At 44.5% G+C, this 20,953-nt stretch overlaps 1 protein-coding gene and 1 pseudogene across 1 annotated transcript; both read left to right on the top strand.

Annotated features, from left to right (window-relative positions):
• The first annotated feature begins 1,844 nt into the window (after positions 1–1,844).
• Positions 1,845–13,954, top strand: LOC139392187 (protein naked cuticle homolog 2-like). The gene is made up of 8 exons (XM_071139972.1): positions 1,845–2,051; positions 2,224–2,250; positions 2,349–2,434; positions 10,096–10,156; positions 11,991–12,085; positions 12,344–12,439; positions 12,557–12,827; positions 12,977–13,954. Exons 1-8 carry the CDS (start codon positions 2,027–2,029, stop codon positions 13,441–13,443), a joined length of 1,128 nt encoding a protein of 375 aa, XP_070996073.1. The 5' UTR covers positions 1,845–2,026; the 3' UTR covers positions 13,444–13,954.
• A 4,664-nt stretch (positions 13,955–18,618) lies between these two features.
• Positions 18,619–20,837, top strand: LOC139391906 (leucine-rich repeat-containing protein 14B-like; annotated as a pseudogene).
• The last annotated feature ends 116 nt before the right edge of the window (positions 20,838–20,953 follow it).

Here is a 20,953-nt window from a genome sequence, read left to right as displayed (position 1 = left end):
TGATGTAAAAAGGGCCTTATAAATACATTGGATTTGATGAGCTTGACACACAACTGACATTAGTAACATAACAGTAAATATAAGGTTATAGACAACTCCAGGAAGAGTCATTGAATCTATTGAGCACCCATAAGGCTCTGATCAAAATTAGTGCACTAAATGGGGAATAGTGCCATGTCCACTGCCTTCTTACCTTCTCCAGGGTGATGAAGGTGGACAGGATGTCTCCAGTATGGCCGGTGGCAATATCATTATTCAATAGTTTGTCCTGGAGGGTTGCAGTCATATAGTTCCTCATCATCACCTCTTGCTGTACGTTGAATGACAGGCTGTGCACCCCCTCCACTATACTGTGGATAAACACATACACGTGGTCTGAAATATACCTGCCATATCTCCCTGTAGGCAGCCATGTTTTTCTGCATAGTTTGTCCTGGAGGGTTGCAGTCATATGGTTCCTCATCATCACCGCTTGTGCTGGCAAGGGCCAGCTTCTCCAAGGTGTCCATGGTCAGGTTCTTCCAGGTCTTCTGGCGCCGGGTCATGTTGGTCTTGGTCACCACCTCTGCCCTGGTCCATCAGGACTCCCGTATCTTCCGGTATAATCTGTGGGAGAATTAAGGGGTTGAGGAGTGAGTTTGGTGTGGTGTGTCGGGAGAGTGGACTTAATACACAGGATGGTAATATGTGATTGAAAACAACGAAAGAGGAGTGGTCATATTGATGATTTTGAAAGGAAGCTTGTAGTAATAATCAGTATACAGCAATGTGGAAGACACGCAATTCATCACACAACCCCCACCAACCTCTGTCATCAACAACAGAGCCTTGGTATGAATAGCACTAATGTGACATGGAAACTATAGGGGAAACGGAAAGAGTGACAGATTTACCGCTAGCCAGCGAACACTCTTAAGAGTTCTTGTCGTCATAGTTGTCCATCTTTTCCTCCAGGTTGGTGGTTAGTAGAGACGGTCCGTACATCAGCCCCTCCCATCATAAGAATGATGAATGATGGGAGGGGCTGAATGATGAATGATGGGAGTGAAGGGATAAGAATGATGGGAGTGAAGGGTTGAGTAGTGAAATGTGGGAGGGGTTGGGGAGTGAAGGTTTGGGAAGTGAAAAATTGTGCAGTGAGAGGGGTTGGGGAGTGAACATTTAGGGAGTGGGAGGCGTTTACCGCGTTTGTCTCACCAACCCGGTTAGAAATATTATGAAGAATGTTGAGGATTCTTTGACCAGAAAGGGCTTGTTTCAGAAGATAGACATCACAAGGTGATAGGAACTGAAGTGGCGATCTAAGGTCATTCAGTCCCTGGTCCATTATATGCGCAAATTACGCAGACACCACTGGGTGGCAATATATATATTTTAATGTATCCTTTATTTAACTCGGCAAGTCAGTAAAGAACAAATCCTTATTTACAACGATGGCCTGGGAACAGTGGGTTAACTGCCTTGTCCAGGGGCAGAACGACATATTTTTACCTTGTCAGCTCGGGGATTTTATCTAGCAACCTTTGGGTTACTGGCCCAACGCACTAGGCTACCTGTTGCCCCAATATACAGTAGCCTATTTAGGGAAAAAGCGATCTAGATACTAAACAAATAAAACGTTTGCATAATGAAGGGCTCTTATTTTATGTTTACACGAAAGACACATCATGCACGCGTTAAATTATGTCATTGTGAGCTCATTTGTTGTATGCGCTCAATAAAAATTGAGAAAATACTTTCCCCTAATGGCCAGCAGGATGTGCTGTACCCTCTGTATATTGATTATTCGTTTCTTTTCCATAATAAACTCCGCAAGTTCTCTCTGTCCAACATACTTGTGTGCACTTTCACGAAGCTTCGGTCCTCTTGTCTATCTCAACCCTATAATAACTTAATGGCAAAAACGACATATCGGTGCATACAGGATACAACTGTCTTTGTTGTTATCAATGGGAGATGATGAAGACGTCTTGATCAATGCGCAAATAGATGAAGGTTCAAGGCACAAGAGGAAATACCACAAAATATGGGCAAACTCCAATCAAAACATGGTGAGACTTTTAGTATTTAGATTCAGTGGTTACTGTATATCTCTTAATAACCAAAATGTAACAATCTTTTAGTATTTAGTTTCAGGGGCTACTGTATATCTCTTAATAACCAAAATGTAACAATCTTTTCTTTCTCTCTTTTATGTTTCCATTCCATGCATAATTTGGATAGCCTGTAAACGCAGAGAAAATCCTGAAGGTAAGAATCACCTTTAGGAAGTTCTCAAATGTATGTCTCTCAAACATAGTGTTATGCAGGATAGAGACTTTATTTTTCTATTTGTTTGTTTCTTCCAGGTGGTAGTTTTGCTGCCAATGTGCTCACCTGTCAGAGAGAGCTGGAATGTACGGACCTCCACACCCACAAAATCAGATTCAAGCAGGTACTGTACAACGCATTTTCCAGAGATATTGAAATAGAATGAACATTTCATCTGTTTGCAGATTTTCAGTGAGAGAGAGAGAGAGAGTCATCAGACAGTCACTAGCCATATTTGGGGCGGCAGGCAGCCTAGAGATTAGTGTTGGGCCAGTAACTGAAAGATTGCCAAATCGAATCCCTGAGCTGACAAAGTAAAACTCTGTCGTTCTGTCACTGAACAAGGCAGTTAATCCACTGTTCCTAGGCCGTCATTGTAAATAAGAATTAATTCTTAACTGACTTGCCTAGTTAAATAAAAAATAAAAATACCCTGCTGCCAAATCCTTCTCACACCTAAATCCCCATAGGCCTACTTCTCTAGGACAGTTATTTAGTTTGTCAATGCTAACAGTCAGTTGTTTACCAAACTCTAGTTTGTATTTTGCATCCTGGGGGGTTAGCGTCCTTCTCTGGACCATGTTCATGATGCATCTGCTTCTGGCTCTTTCTGGCCCAGAAAGGCCTGTAAATGGAAAGCAACACAGACACATGTGTGTCATTAGAGTTGAGAGGCTTGAACTTGGATAATGACGCTAACAAGAACCAGAATGGTGGATTCCTGTGAAAGGGTAGCTGAATGGACCACAGCCGCCCAGAGTGGAAGAGCTTAGAATCCTAATGAAAAGATGAAGGCAGTGTATCACACATCGCTTCTTATCTAAGACAAAGGTAAGCAAATTGACAATTCTCTATTTAATACATGGTGTTTTATTCATCAATCTTTATACATAAATCACAGCCATCTGGGTAAACAACTGTACCATCTGGGTAAACAACAAATAACATTTTGAATTGCTGCCTTCTCAGTCTTGTTTACATCCTGATTCATCCATCCATAGAGGATTAACACTGTCAGTCACCACTTCATGCTCACATTGAGTCCACACTGGTGTTCACACTAGGGTTCACTGACTCTGAATCACATGTGCATGATGTCTCAGCCAGGTCTGCTCCTCCCTCCCTCCCAGTCCCAGCCAAGGCAAAGCAACCACAGGATGATAGAACAGTATAAGCACACAGCCAAGCCAGGGACATGAAAGGTGTTTGGAGAGGGGCTCCCCCCCCCCCATGTCTGTGTGAAATGCATATGGCCGCTGTCCAGAACAGCAGGGTCTTTCATTACCGCCACACTGAAACCCCACATCTGGTGCTGGCAGGGGGAGACAAGGTCTGGTAGGCGGAGTGTCTGGTTGTGGGTGGAACACCTTCACATGTAGGCTTAGTACTGTTAATGAGATGGTCACATTTGGGAAGATGTAGCATAGAGCCATTTTGAATGCCTGCAGTAGTGTCATTTTGAACTCATGGTGGGTAGGAGGTGTTAATGAAGTGTTGGTCCATGCTGCTGTCTTTCTGGAGCCTGTTATTAGGAAAGAAAGGCTGAGCCTGCCAGGTTTCTATAATGAGACCCAGGTCCTCCACGCCTTTTTAATGGCAGTTCAATTGTTCCTGTGATTCAGTATTCCAGCTCCACCATTAGCGGCTCCATGGCACAACCGCATATGTAACTGTCAGCAGGGGGCCTGGCTAGCTACAGTTTGTAGTGTACTGGTATACTCTATGTTATTTGCCTGGGCACTTCATGTGTGTGTCTGGCTGTCTAAGATTATGTTAATTGTTTATCCTCTTTTCAGTAATGAAGCTTGATTATAGTGTCAACTTTGACCCTTCATTGGGGTGTCCAGGCTGTAGCGGTCACATGTCCTAGATCACTTGTGTCAACATCCTGCAGCCTAAGGTCATAGACCCAGTGAGACACCAAAGCTCTCCGTCACCCACCCTGTTCACTGTTAGTCCTGCAGTGAGACACCAAAGCTCTCCGTCACCAACCCTGTTCACTGTTAGTCCTGCAGTGAGACACCAAAGCTCTCCGTCACCCACCCTGTTCACTGTTAGTCCTGCAGTGAGACACCAAAGCTCTCCGTCACCCACCCTGTTCACTGTTAGTCCTGCAGTGAGACACCAAAGCTCTCCGTCACCAACCCTGTTCACTGTTAGTCCTGCAGTGAGACACCAAAGCTCTCCGTCACCAACCCTGTTCACTGTTAGTCCTGCAGTGAGACACCAAAGCTCTCCGTCACCCACCCTGTTCACTGTTAGTCCTGCAGTGAGACACCAAAGCTCTCTGTCACCCACCCTGTTCACTGTTAGTCCTGCAGTGAGACACCAAAGCTCTCTGTCACCCACCCTGTTCACTGTTAGTCCTGCAGTGAGACACCAAAGCTCTCCGTCACCAACCCTGTTCACTGTTAGTCCTGGAAGAATCCCTCTTTCTTCCAGCTTCTCATCTTCTGGCTGTTCAACTTCAAAGAGTGGAGCAAAATTCTGAATGAATGTGTGCTTTCATTTCCGTAAAGATAATTCTGTGGTGATTCTACTCAGTGTGCGTAGTTAAAAAAAATCCCATTTCGATATCTGTAAGACAACCTAATTTCCATCAGGATGTTAAACAATTTCAGACTTGTGGAACAATTAACCTCAATATTGACATACTGTTTCTGTTTAATTACAATGACTCAGGGTGGAGTGTTGACAATATCACCTGAGGCAATAACAAAGGCACTTTTCATTAATAAACCTGTTTATCCAAGGCAGGTTTGGATCAGGTACAGCTCAGTCAAGTGAGCCAGAGAGTTTGTAAAATGTACAAACACTAAGTATAAAAAAAGTTGTCTGATGAAATGCAACCAATCATATCAGAATCGGATTGCCGTTTGCATCACTGTCTCTGTGTGGATTTCTATTTGGAACAACAGTGTTGGTTAAACTGGGCCAGTCATTCTCTTGGGTTTGGAGAAGGAATCTTCCTTCTAGTCCTCCTCTTATTGTTTCCACCAAGGTGTTTCTGTCCTGTTTGTTGTACCAGAGGTTTCTGTTTATTATTCTACTGTTCAGATTCTGGACTGTGATTATATTTGGGCTGAAATCGCCTCCCAGAACATTCCAGCTCTAAGCCAGGGAAACCGATTTTCCCAAACACAGATTGGATTGTTCAGGTGGCTGGCTCACCCTTTCATGTTTGGTTACCCACCTTGTTTGTTGGGCTATAGCTCAGACAGAGGATGAGCGAGAAAGAAAGAGAGACAGATGGAGACAAAGAGAGAAAGAGACCATGGTCATATCATTAGGTGGTAAGAACCCTTGGACATCTCTACCCACAATGATCTGAACATTTCCCACTGCTTTCCACCCTCATGGCCAGCAGAACTGATTGGGCAGTTGGAGAGAGGCCCAGTTCTATAGCTAGGTACTTGTATAGACTCTGGCTACAGCGTTTCCTCACCCAACTACAGCTCAACATCCAAATCCCTCCCTCAGTTCCCCTCCAGAAATCACTCACATCTGGTTTCTGTGAGCAAGGCCAGACCTCTGAAAATGAGATCTTCTTAATGGTTATTCTCTGACTTAACGTTAACTATTGCCTGAGCCTGAAAACAACCCCAACCCCCTTTACATTCTTTGAATATCAACTTGTATACCAAGTTCAAGAGACTTATCTTCCTATTATGTATATAACAAATAAATAAATAAAGGTAAATAACAGAAGCTGCTTCACATAAACTCCTGTGATGAAGCAACCATCCTTCCCCATACAGCCCCACCCCCATACAATCAACCACCTATCCAAGTATTGGTTGACAGGAAGAGAGATGATCAACCACCTATCCAGGTATTGTTTGGCAGGAAGAGAGATTGTTAAAACCTCCGAGTGTAGGGGGCAGAATTTTGATGTTTGGATGAAAAACGTACCCAAATGAAACTGCCTATTTCTCAGGCCCAGAATCTAGACTATGCATATAATTGTCAGATTAGGATAGAAACACTCTAAAGTTTCCATAACTGTCAAAATATTTTCTGGGAGTATAACAGAACTGATATTGCAGGCGAAAACCTGAGGAAAATCCAACCAGGAAGTGTTGTTTTTCCTGAAACCTCTCTGTTCCATTGCATGCCTTCCCTCCATTTAAAGGGATATCAACCAGATTCCTTTTCCTATGGCTTCCACATGGTGTAACCAGTCTTTAGACATAGTTTCAGGCTTTTATTCTGAAAAATGAGCGAGAAAGACCACATCGTGTCATTGGATGGCTGGGTGCCAGCAGAGTTTTGCATACGTGAGCAGCTTGGAGCAGACATTTTCTCTGATCACTCCTATCTCTCTCACTCCGGTTGAAATATTATCGATTATTTATTGTAAAAACAACCTGAGGATTGATTATAAAAAAACGTTTGACATGTTTCTACAAACTTTACGGATACTATTTGGAATTTTCTTCTGCCCCTTCGTGACGGCTCGAGCCTGTGGATTTCTAAACATAACACGCCAACCAAATGGAGGTTTTTGGATTTAAAAATAATCTTTATGGAACAAAAGGAACATTTATTGTGTTACTGGGAGTCTCGTGAGTGCAAATATCCGAAGATCGTCAAAGGTAAGCAATTCATTTTATTGCTTTTCTGACTTTCGTGACCAATCTACTCTGCTGTTAGCTGTTTGTAATGCTTTGTCTGCTGAGAGAGATGTCCTAACATAAACGCTTGGATAGCTTTCGCCGAAAAGCTTTTTGAAATCTGACATGCCAGGTGGATTAACAACAAGCTAAGCTGTGTTTTGCTATATTGCACTTGTGATTTCATGAAAATTTAATATTTTTAGTAATTTCATTTGAATTTGGCGCTCTGCAATTCAGCGGATGTTGACAAAAATGATCCCGCTAATGGGATGGGTGCGCCAAGAGGTTTTTAGCAAAGCTCTGTTCTCTTCTCTTCTCTTCTCTTCTCAGGGCTCTGCGTTTGACTCTAACTAAAGGCGGGTGGGAGAGAGGGGGGCGACAGGACAGGATGCAAAGCTTGGTGACACCCAGTTGAGTGCAGGAAAAGGCCCCCGCTCCTCTCCCCTCTCGGTTGGTAACCCGACCCCAGATGAAAGGGCCCATAGCAGGCAGAGTGTGGCGGTCGATGGCAGGGGTTTGGCTGGTATGCTGGTTGAAGCCATCAGCAGTCAGGGTTATCTGTCAGCATGGTCCTCTCAGACTCCACAGGCTCTTTGTTACTCATCTGCATCTGTCAGAGCTGTGGGCGGCTGGCTGCTGGGAATGTCTGTGGTGGAGACAGTTAGACGCACAGATCTAATGTTTTGGTGCTTTCACTGTCCTTTTTTGAAGGGATGGTTTCTGACTTGTTGCAACAGAGGGTTGGATATCATATGCTCAGATCTTGATTGGTCTTGATAGCACATGCAATATGCTCAACACCGTTCAAGGGAACACCTAGTTTCAAAGTGTGGGTACTCACCAAGCAACAACTACCCAGTGGATTTAGTTGAAGTTAACATCCGCTTTGAGCCCATAGGCATTATAAATAGGTTGTAGTCTCAGCGGGTTTTTGAACATAGTAAATTTATAGACTGTGTGTTATTGTTTCCATATGGGACGTTCAGTTCTACACATATATGGGAACTCTGTAGATGATATTACCGTAATACCAAGAGTGACTTAATGCATTTACTTTTACTGGATATAGTGATGTCACAGCTGGCATGGTCATGGCATGAGCATGACTGCCTGCCTGCCTTCTCTTACAGTAAATTTACCCTTATAGGTTCTATTTTTCTCCAGTGCTTTATTCCCTCTCTGAGAACAGAATAAAATAGAACAGATTATTAAAAATGTACCCTTATTTTACCAGGTAAATTGACTGAGAACACATTCTCATTTACAGTAAAGACCTGGGGAATAGTTACAGGGGAGAGGAATGAACCTATTGGAAGCTGGGGATGATTAGGTGGCCATGATGGTATGAGGGCCAGATTGGGAATTTAGCCAGGACACCAGTGTTAACACCCCTACTCTTACGATAAGCACCATGGGATCTTAGTGACAACAGAGAGTCAGGACACCCGTTTAACATCCCGTCCAATAGACAGCACACTCACAGGGCAACATCCCCAACCACTGCCCTGGCAATGGAGGTGTATTAATACCCATAAAACCTAGCGGTCAAACAAGGAAATGGTTCCAATAGTTTTTCCACCAGTCGTTTTTCCCATCCGAAATTTTAGAAACACTTAAAATAAGGGCTGTGTTTTGTGTAGGTTTACCCTGGCGTGATGTTTTATTAACCATGTCAATCTCTCTCGGACAAGCTGACTTTTAAAAATATATTCAGCTCTACGCTCAGATTCAAAAATGCTAATTAGCATCAAAGTAGATTTAATGCAAAACTACAAATCCCTGCACATCATCTCTAGCTGACACCTTTGCTAACAGGTATTGTGTCAATATAAAACTTGCACAAGACAGTTCACAGAATTCTTCATTTAAAGAAATTGGGCCAGTTGATTAATTACTCAATTTAGCTAACATTAGATAGTTAATTGAGAGATTCTTACCTTTGCCTCGATTCGGCAGTCTCGTCTAGATCATCATGGCATTTGTAGTTCTTTATCATAGCCACATTAGCTGCTAATTAGCGTTTCATTTTTGGGGGGTAAATACAGGTGAATTTATTGATAAAAGTCAGCTTGTCCTAGAGAGATTTACATGGTCATCAAAACGTCACGTCAGGGTAAACCTACAGGAAACACAGCCCTTATTTTAAGTGTTTCTAAAATCCCCTATTGGGAAAATGAATGGTGAAAAAACAATTGGGACCATTTCCTTGTTTCACCACTAGGCTTTATGGGTATTATGACTCATGCTGTGGTACTATATTGGGACATTTTTTTTAGATCAGAGGAAAGAGTGCCTCCTACTGGCCTTCCAATACCACTACCAGTAGCATTTTGTCTCCCATGCAGGGACTAACCTTTCTTAGCTTCAGTGGCAAGCCAGGAGTGTGATGCAGGGTGGTATGCTGCTGGAAAGTGGAATAGACATTTGTCTTCTGCTTCTTGGACATTAGATTATGAGGTAGATTTGAGCTAATGTCAGTCATTTATGGACTCTGATATCAGAAGTAGCTCTTCGAATGTTAGGAAAACAGACCCTGGCAGATTTTATCTCTCAGGAAGATCAGATGAGAAACGAGACACAGACAGAGAAGGTCAGTCATCTGTCTGTGGCTCCTGTGTTCAGGGTAGTGACATCTTGACCTTCTGTTCCCCACTCGGTCCCACGTGACAAGTTTCCGGGGTTCTCTGCTGACCCTCAGTACATCAACTGTAGAACACACTGTCCCAGTGAGCGGAGGAGATCAGGGGGCAGATTAGAAGCACAGTTTTCATCCCAAAGGGGAAGTTAATTACTACTGGTCCTGTGCATGTGATAAATAGAATTTGATTTGCTAGCTACTTGTATATCGAATTAGCGTTCTATTATGTGTGTGCGTGGATTTAGAGCTGTGTCTGCATAACATCTGATTAGTTATAGAACACATATGGTTTTATTGAATTTATCGGAAGTTGAGGTGAACTTGAAAACACCAGCTGGGAGCTGGTTCTCACAGTGTTATTTACCCAGCTGATGACAAACAATAGGCCCCCAGATGATCAAAGATTACCTGCTCTCACATCATTTAAACTTTCTTGTCTTTCTCCTTCTCCCTATCTCTACCCCCCCTCTTCTGTGACTTTTTCTCTCCTAATTCTCACTTGGTCCATTGCTCCCCTCCCTCTTTTTCCAGGAATTGTGCAGAAGGGAAGTGAAGGATGAGCAGTCCCTGAACGATAAGAGCCCCCTACAGGGTGAGTAGAGAAAGGACAGCTCAGTGGATCAGGCTGATCACATTACTGTTGCACTGATTCTAGTCTAGCATGCATCATTAACTTAACATCTTAGACTTACTCAATGATTGACCTGTTTGATTCGGTATGGTTCATATCTTAACTAAGAATTCCCCTTGCTTGTCGGGGAAACCTGGGATACAGTGTGTGTATTATCGTCTGTAAACAGCAAACACAAAGGCTAAAGAGAATATACAGTGAGGGAAAAAAGTATTTGATCCTCCGCTGATTTTGTACGTTTGCCCACTGACAAAGAAATGGTCCGTCTATAATTTTAATTGTAGGTTTATTTGAACAGTGAGAGACAGAATAACAGCAACAAAATCCAGAAAAACGCATGTCAAAAATGTTATAAATTGATTTGCATTTTAATGAGGGAAATAAGTATTTGACCCCCTCTCAATCAGAAAGATTTCTGGCCCCCATGTGTCTTTTATACAGGTAACGAGCTGAGATTAGGAGCACACTCTTAAAGGGAGTGCTCCTAATCTCAGTTTTGATCAATCAGCAATCAATCAATCAGATTCCAAACTCTCCACCTTGGCCAAGACCAAAGAGCTCTCCAAGGACGCCAGGGACAAGATTGTAGACCTACACGAGGCTGGAATGGGCTACAAGACCATCGCCAAGCAGCTTGGTGAGAAGGTGACAACAGTTGATGCAATTATTCGCAAATGGAAGAAACACAAAAGAACTGTCAATCTCCCTCGGCCTGGGGCTCCATGGAAGATCTCACCTTGTGGAGTTGCAATGATCATGAGAACGGTGAGGAATCAGCCCAGAACTACACGGGAGGATCTTATCAATGATCTCAAGGCAGCTGGGATCATAGTCACCAAGAAAACAATTGGTAACACACTACGCCGTGAAGGACTGAAATCCTGCAGCGCCCGCAAGGTCCCCCTGCTCAAGAAAGCACATAAACATGCCCGTCTGAAGTTTGCCAATGAACATCTGTATGATTCAGAGGACAACTGGGTGAAAGTGTTGTGGTCAGATGAGACCAAAATGGAGCTCTTTGGCATCAACTCAACTCGCTGTGTTTGGAGGAGGAGGAATGCTGCCTACGACCCCAAGAACACCATCCCCACCGTCAAACATGGAGGTGGAAACATTATGCTTTGGGGGTGTTTTTCTGCTAAGGGGACAGGACAACTTTACCGCATCAAAGGGACGATGGACGGGGCCATGTACAGTCAAATCTTGGGTGAGAACCTCCTTCCCTCAGCCAGGGCATTGAAAATGGGTCGTGGATAGGTATTCCAGCATGACAATGACCCAAAACACACGGCCAAGGCAACAAAGGAGTCGCTCAAGAAGAAGCACATTAAGGTCCTGGAGTGGCCTAGCCAGTCTCCAGACCTTAATCCCATAGAAAATCTGTGGAGGGAGCTGAAGGTTTGAGTTGCCAAACGTCAGCCTCAACCTTAATGACTTAGAGAAGATCTGCAAAGAGGAGTGGGACAAAATCCCTCCTGAGATGTGTGCAAACCTGGTGGCCAACTACAAGAAACGTCTGACCTCTGTGATTGCCAACAAGGGTTTTGCCACAAAGTACTAAATTATGTTTTGCAGAGGGGTCAAATACTTATTTCCCTCATTAAAATGCAAATCAATTTATAACCTTTTTGACATGCGTTTTTCTGGATTTTTGTTGTTATTCTGTCTCTCACTGTTCAAATAAACCTACCATTAAAATTATAGACTGATCATTTCTTTGTCTGTGGGCAAACATACAAAATCAGCAGGGGATCAAATACTTTTTCCCCCTCACTGTACTTTGTTTGTTTTACAGTGGTACTGCCATCAGAGAAGGGAGGGGAGAAGGAGAGAGAGAGCTACATCCACATTCCATTCAGACAGCCCAGGAAGAGGAACAGCCACGTTGATGTGAGTGGCTTTTGGTCTTTTACTATCCTGTACACTACAACTACAAAAGGATTTGATCTATAGAATCTTTACAGAGTCTGGCAGGGATTTGTTTGATGACCATAATATGGTACCTGTTGTGTTTGGTCCTCTGTAGCTCAGTAGGTAGAGCATGGAACGTCAATGCTAGGCTAGTGGGTTCAATTCCTGGGATCACTTGTAAAATGTAAGAACGCATAAAAGGGTCTGCGTAATAGTGACAATTATTCATGGTTACAGGACACAGAGTGCAATGTGGTGTTGGAGGATGACACTCGACAGGAGTGGATCTTCACACTGTATCACTTTGACAACAGTGGTAAAGTCACCAATGAGGTACGGTAGCTTCACACAGCTACAACAAGCAACTTTTGGGCATTATGAGTTTTCTCTTAAGATTAAGTCAACCCTGCAGTCTTACTAATGGTGTCTGTGTGTGTCTCTATGTTACAGGATATGTCCAGTCTCATGCAGTCCATCTATGAGGTGGTTGAAGCGTCGGCCATGCAGCCTTCATGTAACAGCACAGCCCTGAAGGTCAAACTGGTGGTGGCCCCCTCCAGCAGCTCCAGAACAGGGGACCGAAAAGAGGAAGTCCAGCAGGAGGAGGCAGGGAGCCCAGAGAGGACTTTTCACTGTGTGGATGAAAACACAGAACGCAGGAACCACTACTTAGACCTAGCTGGGATAGAGAACTATTCCTCCAAGTTTGACGATGCAGGTAGGTACACAATGACCATTTATTTTCAGCACTTTTGAGGCACAGATCATTAAAGTCAACATGGTTTTTACTGAAACTACACCAGAGATGAATGACATTCAACAAAGAGAAATGACAGTATAACATGATGTTCTCCATCCTCTGCATCCCCGCCCCCTCTCAGGTGCCCAGACCGGACGCCCGCTCAGACCAGCAGCGCCGCTCAGTGGTGGTGGGGAAGAACTGTGGCCCTACAGAGTCCAGAGGCAGGGGCCTTTCCTTCCTCAGGTCTCTCAGGGGCCAAGCCAAGGCAGTGGGGGGAGACAGAGGAGGGGGAGGAGGAGGTAGGGATAAATCAAGCAAGCTCCATGGCCACCACCCCTCCAAATGGTGCCACCCCTCTCAGCCATACTCCCAGCCCCAACTCCCCTTACAGCACAGCCAGAGTAAGAGGCTTCGCTCCAGGGCCAGAGAGGCTGGGTCCCCCACCAGAACCCTACTCAATGTGCAGCGAGAGAGTGTGGTGCTGTCCAGCCTGCCTTCCTCCTCTGGGGGCTTGATCCCCTTGGTTCAGAGGCATGAACACCACCACCACCACGAGCACCATCACCACCACCACCACTACCACCCCCCAGCATGACTGCAGTCTGCACTCCACTCAGGGATACAGAGACTGAGAGACACACCTCCCTGTGGTTTAGCCTATAGTTAGGGCCCTGAGTGGTTTCTGGTCAGATCAGGTGGGCCTAAATATAGTATAGGGCTGTGGGACACAATCACTCTCTATACTAAGGAATAATAGTAACTCTGTACAAAAATGAGCTTATGTGCCTTGTATTGGTGACTGAGTTTCATGTTGAATGTGTCATGTTGAATATTCCACTCACATTTCGAAGCCCTCTAGACTGAAGTTTCTTCTCAGGTTTCTATAGATGACCACTTTCATTTAATATAATGATTTAAACAGTCACAATCTACGTATGAGAGTAAATGCAGTATGTTTTGTATTGTCTGTATTTTGATGTATGAAAGCATGATACACTTTGCTTGTGATCATTGTAGTTTGTCAATTGAAAAAAGTCACAATCTAATGAAGGCTGATGCTTTCAGATTTGGGAAGAAGAAAAATGTAAAACAATTTGTAAGAAGTAATAAAGTGATACACTTTGTTTACGTCATGTGGAAGCTGTCAAATGTAAAATGTGTTCTCTTATGGCAAAACATTCCGTGCTAAGGCTCTGTGAACATTTAGGAAAATACACTGAACAAAAATGTAAACGCAACATGCAACAACATACATACATACTGAGTTACAGGCAATTTAAATCCATTGATTAGGCCATAATCTATGGATTTCAAATGACTGGGAATATAGATATGCATCTGTTGGTCACAGATACCTTAAATGTAAAAGGTAGGTGGTTGAATCAGAAAATCAGTCAGTTGGAAGTACTGCCAAATTCTCTAAAATGACGTTGGAGGCAGCTTATGGTAGAGAAATTAACGTTAAATTCTCTGGCAACAGCTCTGGTAGACATTCCTGCAGTAAAATTACCAGTTGGACTTCTCTCAAAACTTGAGACATCTGTGGCAATCAAATCATTTTTTTTTTATATAGCCCTTTTAACACCAGCTGATATCTCAAAATGCTGTAAAGAAACCCAGCCTAAAACGCCAAAAAGCAAGCAATGCAGGTGTTCAAGCACGTTGGCTAGGAAAAACTTGAAGGCCAAAACCTAGGAAGAAACCTAGAGAGGAACCAGGCTATGAGGGGTGGCCAGTCCTCTTCTGGCTGTGCCGGGTGGAGATTATAACAGAACATGGCCAAGATGTTCAAATGTTCATAAATTACCAGCATGGTCAAACAATAGGTCTGGGACAGGTAGCACGTCCCGTGAACAGGTCAGGATTCCATAGCCGCAGGCAGAACAGTTGAAACTGGAGCAGCAGCACGGCCAGGTGGACTAGGAACAGCAAGGAGTCATCATGCCAGGTAGTCCTGAGGCATGGTCCTAGGGCTCAGGTCCTCCGAGAGAGAGAAAGAAAGAAAGAGAGAGAGAGAATTAGAGAGAGCATACTGAAATTCACACAGGACACCGAATAAGACAGGAGAAGTACTCCAGATATAACAAACTGACCCTAGCCCTCGACACATAAACTACTGCAGCATAAATACTGGAGGCTGAGACAGGAGGGGTCAGGAGACACTGTGGCCCCATCCGATAATACCCCCTGACAGGGCCAAACAGGAAGGATATAACCCCACCCACTTTGCCAAAGCGCAGCCCCCACACCACTAGAGGGATATCTTCAACCACCAACCTACCATCCTGAGACAAGGCCGAGTATAGCCCACAAAGATCTCCGCCACGGCACAACCCAAGGGGGGGCGCCAACCCAGAAAGGAAGATCGCATCAGTGACTCAACCCACTCAAGTGACGCACCCCTCCTAGGGACGGCATGAAAGAGCACCAGTAAGCCAGTGACTCAGCCCCTGTAATAGGGTTAAAGGCAAAGAATCCCAGTGGAAAAAGGGGAACCGGCCAGGCAGAGACAGCAAGGTCGGTTCGTTGTTCCAGAGCCTTTCCGTTCACCTTCACACTCCTGGGCCAGACTACACTCAATCATATGACCCACTGAAGAGATGAGTCTTCAGTAAAGACTTAAAGGTTGAGACCGAGTTTGCATCTCTCACATGGGTAGGCAGACCATTCCATAAAAATGTAGCTCTATAGGAGAAAGCCCTGCCTCCAGCTGTTTGCTTAGAAATTCTAGGGACAATTAGGAGGCCTGCGTCTTGTGACCGTAGCGTACGTGTAGGTATGTACGGCAGAACCAAATCAGAGAGATAGGTAGCCCATGTCATGCTTTGTAGGTTAGCAGTAAAACCTTGAAATCAGCCCTTGCCTTGACGGGAAGCCAGTGTAGGGAGGCTAGCACTGGAGTAATATGATCAAATGTTTTGGTTCTAGTCAGGATTCTAGCAGCCGTATTTAACACCAACTGAAGTTTATTTAGTGCTTTATCTGGGTAGCCGGAAAGTAGAGCATTGCAGTAGTCTAACCTAGAAGTAACAAAAGCATGGATTAATTTTTCTGCATCATTTTTGGACAGAAAGTTTCAGATTTTTGCAATGTTACGTAGATGGAAAAAAACTGTCCTTGAAACAGTCTTCATATGTTCGTCAAAAGAGAGATCAGGGTCCAGAGTAACGCCGGGGTCCTTCACAGTTTTATTTGAGACGACTGTACAACCATTAAGATTAATTGTCAGACTCAACAGAAGATCTATTTGTTTCTTGGGACCTAGAACAAGCATCTCTGTTCTGTCCGAGTTTAAAAGTAGAATGTTTGCAGCCATCCACTTCCTTACGTCTGAAACACAGGCTTCTAGCGAGGGCAATTTTGGGGCTTCACCATGTTTCATTGAAATGTACAGCTGTGTGTCATCCGCATAGCAGTGAAAGTTAACATTATGTTTTCGAATGACATCCCCAAGAGGTAAAATATATAGTAAAAACAGTAGTGGTCCTAAAACGGAACCTTGAGGAACACCGAAATTTACAGTTGATTTGTCAGAGGACAAACCATTCACAGAGACAAACATATCTTTCCAACAGATAAGATCTAAACCAGGCCAGAACTTGTCTGTGTAGACCAATTTGTGTTTCCAATCTCTCCAAAAGAATGTGGTGATCGATGGTATCAAAAGCAGCACTAAGGTCTAGGAGCACGAGGACAGATGCAGAGCCTCTGTCTGATGTCATTAAAAGGTAATTTACCACCTTCACAAGTGCAGTCTCAGTGCTATGATGGGGTCTAAAACCAGACTGAAGCATTTTATATACATTGTTTGTCTTCAGGGAGGCAGTGAGTTGCAGCGCACCAGCCTTTGCTAAAATTTTTGAGAGGAATGGAAGATTCAATATAGGCCGATAGTTAAAAAAATATTTTCTGGGTCAAGGTTTGGCTTTTTCAAGAGGCTTTATTACTGCCACTTTTAGTGAGTTTGGTACACATCCGGTGGATAGAGAGCCGTTTATTATGTTCAACATAGGAGGGCCAAGCACAGGAAGCAGCTCTTTCAGTAGTTTAGTTGGAATAGGGTCCAGTATGCAGCTTGAAGGTTTAGAGGCCATGATTATTTTCATCATTGTGTCAAGAGATATAGTACTAAAACACTTGAGTGTCTCTCTTGATCCTAGGTCCTGGCAGAGTTGTGCAGACTCAGGACAACTGAGCGTTGGAGGAATATGCAGATTTAAAGAGGAGTCCGTAATTTGCTTTCTAATGATCATGATATTTTCCTCAAAGAAGTTCATGAATTTATTACTGCTGAAGTGAAAGCCATCCTCACTTGGGGAATGCTGCTTTTTAGTTAGCTTTGCGACAGTATTAAAAATACATTTTGGATTGTTCTTATTTTCCTCAATTAAGTTGGAAAAGTAGGATGATCGAGCAGCAGTAAGGGCTCTTCGATACTGCACGGTACTGTCTTTCCAAGCTAGTCGGAAGACTTCCAGTTTGATGTGGTGCCATTTCCAATTTTCTGGAAGCTTGCTTCAGAGCTTGGGTATTTTCTGTATACCAGGGAGCTAATTTCTTATGAGAAATGTTTTTAGTTTTTAGGGGTCCAACTGCATCTAGGGTATTGCGCAAGGTTAAATTGAGTTCCTCAGTTAGGTGGTTAACTGGCATTGTGTTGTGTGACAAAACTGCACATTTTTTTATTGAATCTTTATTTAATTGGGCAAGTCAGTTAAGAACAAATTCTTATTTACAATGACAGCCTACCCTAGCCAAACCCTAACCCGGACGGCCCTGGGCCAATTGTGCGCCGCCCTTTGGGACTATGGGAATCACAACCGGTTGTGTTACAGCCTGGAATCACACCAGGGTCTGTGGTGACGGCTCTAGCACTGAGATGCTGTGCCTTTTAGAGTAGCCTTTGATTGTCCCCAGCACAAGGTGCACCTGTGAAATGATCATGCTGTTTAATCAACTTCTTGATATACCACACCTGTCAGGTGAATTATGAATTACCTTGGCAGAGGAGAAATGTTCACTAACAAGAATTTAAACAAATTTGTACACAACATTTTAGAGGAAGAAGCTTTTTGTGCATTTGGAACATTTCTGGGATCTTTTATTTCAACTCATGAAACATGGGACCAACACTTTTATATTTTTGTTCAGTATATTTACAACACTCTGGGTGTTCCAGCGTACTCTCATCAAATGCATAATGTTTTCATAACCAGTCATGTTAGGCTAGTACATTATGATATCTGATCTGCCACTACTTTGGTCTTGATTAACATCTAAGCCTTCAGTAAATCTATCATTTCAGTGTGGGCATGATGCCAATGTTACCCTGTACAACGTCCATGCTATGTTTGTCTACATTGCTTTTCTGTTATTGTTGTTACTGGCGTCTTTTTATAGCTTGCTTGCATAAACAGGTAATTTCAATGTTGGTGGTATGGAGGGAGGTTGGACCTAATTTTGTAAGCAGTACGATAAGGTTGTTTCTGCTTTGCCCCTTGGTGAAAGATGCAAATAGATAACCCATTCGAGAGGCGAATGGAATGAGACAGCTGTTTCCAAAAAATAGCCCTCCTACTCACCTACCTCACGCGCTAAGCCTCTCGAGGTCCAGACAGATATACAGTACTAGCAGAGACAAAGAATCAACATACAGAGAGACAGTTGGGGAGAGAGCAACAACACAAACACATCCAGTCACAAGGGCTGATTGGTTGATCCTAACACTTCAAGACCCAGACCTCGAGGACAGACCAGAGAAGAGAGAGCCATGAAGAGCCTGAGGTTTCTTGCTGCCGAGGGCTTCACTCAGAGTGGCCCGAGCACCATGGAGAACCTTAGCTGTTTGTTGTTCAATTTCTATCCACTCCTCTTCAATGCCTGCTACCTGCACGAGAAGGCCTTCCTCCTCCACTACCTGGTCCAAATCTGCCTCTGCATGAGCTTAACCTGCAAAGGCTCCTGGGAAGGATGGTAGACTGCCAGGAGGATCTCCTGCATCTGCCGGCAGTGCCTAGATGGCTCTGTTGACTGGGCTGAAAGTAGGCTAACTGTGTGTTCTGGTGTTGTGTTTAGAGGTGCAATCTGTCACTGGTCAAAAATGCTGCGTGTGAACTGAGGCACTGGATCTCTGCCAGTGTGACACATTTTTGGTTTTGCTTCAAGTCTCAATGTGTTTGTAGTTACTTGAGTTGCCACTGGGGCAATACAAGGTCACAATGTCACCTTACATCATATAACTTTGATTTGTAAGACAAATTCCCATTTGATGGCAATGAACAGTTATGTTCTATCTCTATCTGTTCCATCTCCAATCTCCAGTCGTACGTGCTGCGGCCAACAGAGACTTACGCCGAGACCCTCCGTATGGTGGACCTGACTGGGCTGAAGGACACAGAGTAACATGCCTGTTCCGGTGGATCCACCTTGGGTCAGTGGGCCCGCACCCAGCTCCTCACCTGCATGTGCTACGAGGTCATGGTGGCCATCCAGGCGGCTGGCGCTGCACCCTCAGCCCTCGAGACCGAGGTGGACGTGCGCCTGAGCGGCTTTGTCACCGGGTGGAACTACAAGGTGGTGGCCCAGGCCTTCCTGCTCCTCCGTCACTGCCCCTTGAAGCTGAGCTTCGTCAGGTCCTGAGCCAACTCCCTGGCCCTTAAACAGCTGTTCTACGTGCTGCGTGTGGCCCAACCGGAGGCCATGAGGAGACTACAGATGGTCCATAATGTTCAACTGGAGGCCCCGCACCTGGAGTTGCTGTTGTCCCGGATAGAGTTCCCCCAGCTGCAGTCCCTGATGCTGCCCGAGGAGGTGATGGACATGCGACGGTTGGGCTCGGATGAAGATGCCCTGCTGGTGACCATTGGGGATCTGCTGAGCCGGCTGACTGAGCTGACAGAGCTCTACATGGGCTTCTGCACCTTCACCAGACACCTGCAAAGACTGCTAAGTTGAGAGGCTCACCCCTGTTTTTGGGCGAGAGTGTGTGTGTGTGCATGTGTATAGGTAGAAGGTATTGATGTCTACTGTATATATAGCTTTGGGGATGTCTATTCAAGCTGATGCATTTCCACTGTGTAATATCATAACATGGGGGCTGCAGTTTCCAGTACTCAGTTTCCGGTACTCAGTTTGCACTCAGTGGCATTTTGTTTTTGTTGCTTGGCTGTGGGGGAGAATGTAGACAGCTGCCTGCTGCTAAATCTGCAGGTTGGCCAGAAACCAGGGAACACTTAATGGTTGATATTGTCTGCTTCCCAAATTGCACCCCATTTCCTATATAGTGTACTACTTTTGACCAGAAAACTTTTTGACCCTGGTAGAAAGTAGTGCACTTAAAAGTGAATATGGTGTCATTTACAGCTGACTTTGAAATAGCACTGAGGTCATGCCCCAAAACAACAAGCAGACACCTGCACTGTCCATTAATTAGGCATGCATGGTAAAGATTTCATATTGGCTTAGTTTTTTGTCAAGCTTGCGTGAAGTGATGCGCACACCCACATTGCAAGCATACACAAGTGATAATATAACCGAATTGTGAAAATGTAATACATTTGTGACTCTATGGCCCTGTCCAGAGCCCCTTGACCACCCCACTGAAATTCCTGAAGCTGGCCAACTGTAATCTGAACTGTGTGGACATGGTCTATCTGGCCAACAGCCTGCAAAGGGAGAACCTGGTCAGTCTGGACATAATGGTCACGACGTGTGCGGCCTCTTCCCCGCCACAGCCTCACCCTAGAGGATGAACACATGGACATCCTGACCCAGGCTCCCTGTCGCGGCTGAAGATACTGGGCAACCCTCTGAGCGCCACGGCCCTTCGCTGCCTCTTCTCTGGCCGCTGGGTTCCCAGCCCTAAGGTATTTGGAGCTGCCAGTGCCCCGGGTGTCCATGGTGAAATCCTTCAACAGCATCATTGGAAACTTTGATACCATTGAGATCGTGGACAACAGGAGATCCAGAGGTAGATTGAAGTTCAGGTAGAATACCATACCAGAGGGCGGGAAAGAGGGTTGATAGATCAAGGGTGTGTGCAATACAAAGGGTTCATCTTTCTCAATCATCTATTGTGGCTTGCAACACTTCATTTACACTTATCC

This window comes from Oncorhynchus clarkii, chromosome 32 (genome assembly GCF_045791955.1).
Source record: "Oncorhynchus clarkii lewisi isolate Uvic-CL-2024 chromosome 32, UVic_Ocla_1.0, whole genome shotgun sequence".
In the NCBI taxonomy this organism is placed as follows: Eukaryota; Metazoa; Chordata; class Actinopteri; order Salmoniformes; family Salmonidae; genus Oncorhynchus; species Oncorhynchus clarkii.
Note: the sequence above shows the minus strand (reverse complement) of the source record. Positions and strands in the feature narration are given on the sequence as shown.